Source organism: Microtus oregoni, unplaced genomic scaffold (genome assembly GCF_018167655.1).
Source record: "Microtus oregoni isolate MIOR12 unplaced genomic scaffold, Mior012 000160F_ref0000428, whole genome shotgun sequence".
Taxonomy (NCBI): domain Eukaryota; kingdom Metazoa; phylum Chordata; class Mammalia; order Rodentia; family Cricetidae; genus Microtus; species Microtus oregoni.
The window spans coordinates 859161-863907 of record NW_024544815.1 but is presented as its reverse complement, the minus strand read 5'-3'; the positions used below and the strand labels follow the sequence as shown (position 1 = coordinate 863907).

The 4747-nt window shown below is 31.1% G+C and overlaps 1 protein-coding gene across 1 annotated transcript; it reads right to left on the bottom strand.

The window, feature by feature from the left end:
• Window positions 1-619: 619 nt before the first annotated feature.
• Window positions 620-1570, bottom strand: LOC121445119 (olfactory receptor 10AG1-like). The gene has a single exon (XM_041647117.1). It carries the CDS (start codon window positions 1568-1570, stop codon window positions 620-622), a length of 951 nt encoding a protein of 316 aa, XP_041503051.1.
• Window positions 1571-4747: the final 3177 nt, after the last annotated feature.

Below are 4747 nucleotides of genomic sequence, written 5' to 3'. Positions count from 1 at the left end.
AATATTCTTTTGTCTTTCCAGGATAAGAGCAGGTGAATTGGTTATCCAAAACCAAATGATCATCCCTAAAAGTATGCAAACAAATAACATTAAACACACTGAGCAGTCTGTATTTAGGAAATACATATGTCTACAAATAACACTATCAAAAATAAGTTAAGAAAATGATGAGAAAACTTATTCTGCCTACATAAATCCTATCTACTAACAGATTCAATGAGAATGAATAAGAATCCATGCCTAAGGTTGATTATGCATAATATATTCAAACCTGTGATCACATAGAGGGCTTAAGTTATGTTCAATGGGTCATGAAAGAGCAAAAACACCTATATGTGGGGAAGAATTTTTATAGAGGAATTGAGTTTTAATAAGATTAGGGAATGTATTACACACATGTAGAAAAATGTCAAAGAAAAATTTAACTAAAATGTTTTATTAGACATACAACATTGACAATAAATCAATTTGGTTAGTGATTTTTAAGAAAAGTCGTGCTATACTAACTTTCAAAAGTAGCAAAGGGAGGTCATAACAGTCAGTAACATTTCAAAGGGGAAATGCATGTGTAACAGTCTATGTGAGAACTATGGTTGCAATTTAATCACTTAACATAAATCTATTGTACTGTTCTAATTAATAATTTTCTCAGAGCTGCAATTACATCCTTGTTCCTAAGGCTGTATATCATGGGATTGAACATGGGAGTCACAGTGGTATAAAAAAGAGAAAGGAGTTTGTCACTTACTGCAGAATGTCTTGACTTTGGCATTAAGTAGGTAATAGATGCAGAGACATAAAACAAAAGCACCACCACCAGATGGGAAGAACATGTGGAGAAGGCTTTTGCCCATCCTTGAGCAGTGGGCAGTCTCAGAATGGTGGCAATGATTTTGCTATATGAGGTCAATATTAATAAAAAAGGGATTGCAGCAAGCAAGACAGTCACTAAAAAGACAAACAGTTCATTAAGAGAAGTATCTCCACAGGCCAGCTTAAGTACAGGGGGTATGTCACAGAAGAAGTGATCTATCCGGTTAGCATTGCAGAAATGTAGAGAGAATATCTGACAAGTTTGCCCTAGCTGGAAAGGCAATCCATTGAGCCAGGAACCCACTGCAAGCTGTGTGCATTTTGTCTGGTTCATGACCAGAGGATAGTGCAGAGGTTTGCAGATAGCTACATAACGGTCATAAGACATCACAGCCAGGAGAATACTGTCTGTAGTTGCCAGAATTAGAAAGAAACACATTTGTGTGGCACAGGCCAGAAGAGAAATGCTTCTGTCCTGGGTCCAAATGCTATACAGAATCCTAGGCAGAATGACTGAAACATAACAGATTTCCAGAAAAGAAAAATTAGTCAGGAAAAAATACATGGGTTTGTGTAGTGTAGGATCAATTCTGGTTATCACAATAATGAAGCTGTTTCCAATTATGATAGTCACATACATTATGGAGAACATACCAAATAGAAAGCCCTGGAGGTTTGGAAGGTCAGAGAATCCCAGGAGGAGAAACTGTGTCACTGTGGAAGTGTTTTCCTCTGCCTTGATGTCTGCGTGTTTCATCTGTGGGGATGATTCAACCAGAATTGCACTTCCCTTTACTCAGTATTATTTTATCATATAGAAATTGATATTTTCATATTCACAGATTTTTAATTTCTGCTTACAAATATTTGTATATATATTCATAAAAATATATATACTGATGAAATTATAGTTTGTCCTAACATATATTCTTTGGCACTAATTATATGTTTGAAATAAATGCTATTGTTTTAACATCTTTCTACTGAGTGATTAATAAATATTCTTATTAATGGCATGATGACACATAATATTTTAAATATTTATCTAAGTAACCAATGTGACAATTTTAGAATTATTTAATTTTCAGTTGGCTCTTTAATACCAAAATTGTTTTCTTTTATTATGATAAAAATTCTCTATTTACATATTAATTATCTAATGAAAAATGTATTCAATGTTCTAGTATGTTTTTTAAAGCTCAATTTATCCTGATATTCCTCTATAAATGCTCTTTCATTGAAAAATTCATGATAAACTGGACCATATTTGATAAGATTCTATTTTACATTTAAATTTTGTAAGTTAGTTGTAATATCTATGCATTCAGAATTTACATTTTTACATCTGTGGAATTCTTTGACACCATAGACAAATCAAAAGATATAGTAATTAACGCATTTTTGACAAATGGTACTTACTCTCTAGTTTCATTTGTTTCTGGCTCAGCAGTCCAAACCACAGCCTTATGAATCCTAGAAGTGCTGTCTACACCCAAGATATTTCCTCAGCTCCTGTAGGCAAGTTATAAACACAAATTACTAAAAAAAATTTTTTTAATCATTCACCTTTCCGCTCTGTCTCTACCTCTCTATCTCATATCTGCAGGTGTGAGGTGTCTCATCTATAAATCTCTAGATTCTCATTTTCACGCTATGAAATAAATTCAGCAGAAATTTCAAGTAACTACTGGCATTTTGTTTAATTTAAAATCTTTATAAATATTAGCTGTTCTCACATTTGAAGCAGTGGTTTTCATTCATTTAGATAGTGTGTCATTAATTAAAACCATTAATATACACTGTATTGTATTTTACTAATGAACTTTAGAAAATGAAATTAATATGCAAACAAAAGAAGATATAGACTTTTAAAAATATTATTGAGACGAGATTGTGAGTTTTGTCTTTATGGTCTCATTTATGGTCTTTTACATATATAATTGCCTTGTTTTTTGAAGAGTTTTCTATAAAAGATTCTGTGGAGCCAAATGAAAATATGCAATAATTATAACATTTTCAGATTCCCTTGTGATAGATATTGACACTCTGCCACTAGAACCAGTTGCGATCATTGTAGGTGTCAAGGCCACATCAGTGATCTTCACTAGACATTTCATTCTTTATCGTAGATAGGTGGAGTTTTATGATATATGTTCCCGAGATGTCATATCACTGAAACATTTAAATACATGCCTGACAGAGAATAATAATTGAATACACCTTACCAATTACATGTTGATTTTGGTGACTATGATCCTTAATTCATCACTCCTTCATATCAAATCAAACCGTGATGTATTAAGGATCATAGTCATCATATATCATCAATTGTCGGAAACAGTGTAAAGCCAAACACAAATAGTTTTTGAAACAAACCAAAATAAATAATTAATTTTTTAAATTACGTCATGTAATTTTATCCAAATGCTGATATAAAAAAAATGTAAAAATAAAAGAAGTCAAACTTGTTAGTCAAATCCAGTCTACGCTCTTAGGAATTAGATAAGTTATAATTCTTACCTTGATTTATTGATATACAATAATAAAAGGTTGAGGAAGTTTCTTTTTCTAAGATCAAGAGTTTTCTTTTATTTGAAACAGAGTTACAACACCTCCCAAAATATATTCCCCTGTCATAACGAACTATTCTAGTTAACAAGGATTGTTCGCTAACAAGGGAAAACTTTTTTCCCGTTAGTTTCTAAATGTAAAGAACCCTTTTGTCCTACCAGTCATGAATTTAGCATTAGAAGAACCGCAAATTAAATTAACACATACACACACATATATTTCTTAACAGTATCTGAAAAAAATACTGACTAAATAAATATACATATTTACTGACTATAAATACATTGACTATATATACATATTTATTCAGTATTTATTTCTGTTATTATTAATATATATGTACTGACTAAATATATGTGTAGTGAATATTTGTTTTTGTTACTATTAAAAAATACTAGAGTTGCAAAAGGAAAGAAGTTGGTAACTATAGTTCTGTAGTACTGAAGAAATCAGTGGGATCTGATACATCCATAAGTGTATCTGCATTTTATATAAGCAAGACATTTACCATGACTGAAAGTCTGTACTATCTTAGAATAGATTAAAATGTATTTTTGACACAGCAAATTTAATGATACTTTGACATCTTCAATATGTCTTTCATTCAAAAGCATACTGCTGAGAATATACACATTTGATCTCATCTGACAAAAATAAAGAAACAAGCCAACAAATAATAAATAAATAAATAAATAAATAAATAAATAAATAAATACAGTTGCCAATGTTCTGTCATTAACTATTTGAAACAAGGACATATGTAGAATTCTAAGTAACAATATTACACCAAAACTAGCTACAAATCTTCAACTTCCAAATGAATTGTCTAGCTGGACTACCATTGGTGGGCTAGTATTCTCAAGTCTTGACAGCAATTGCATTTAGATGTCACATCCAGAGGTTCACCTAGTCATTGATTGAGCTCCCCATCAATGATTGCCCTTTTTGATTCCTTATTCATGAGGAAAGTTTGGATCAAAACTCCAAAGACCCCATTTAAACAAACATGAACTTATATTCACAAAATAAATGGAAGTAATATTAAATGACTGAGACTCAATTGTTAGTTTACAAAAAGGTTAAGATTGTGATTGGAGAAACTATGATTAAAAACCATGCATTATCATCCAGTTACATGCTGACATTCTTCCAAATGATGGAAGACTATGTATTAATTTGCTGATTATAAATAATGCAATTTGCTTTAATGTTGTTAAATCTTAGACATTAATAGCATACTGGTATAATTGTAATTCACTTTGTTTTTCCTTACATTATGTCACCACCTAATTGGTATTAAGCATCTTTGACATGTCTTTTTCTATTTATTATTTTAGTATACATTAGCAAACCTAATATATAT

What these genes read in the sequence shown, in the direction of transcription:
- LOC121445119 (XM_041647117.1), bottom strand. Translation starts at nt 1,570, where the DNA reads ATGAAACACGCAGACATCAAGGCAGAGGAAAACACTTCCACAGTGACA.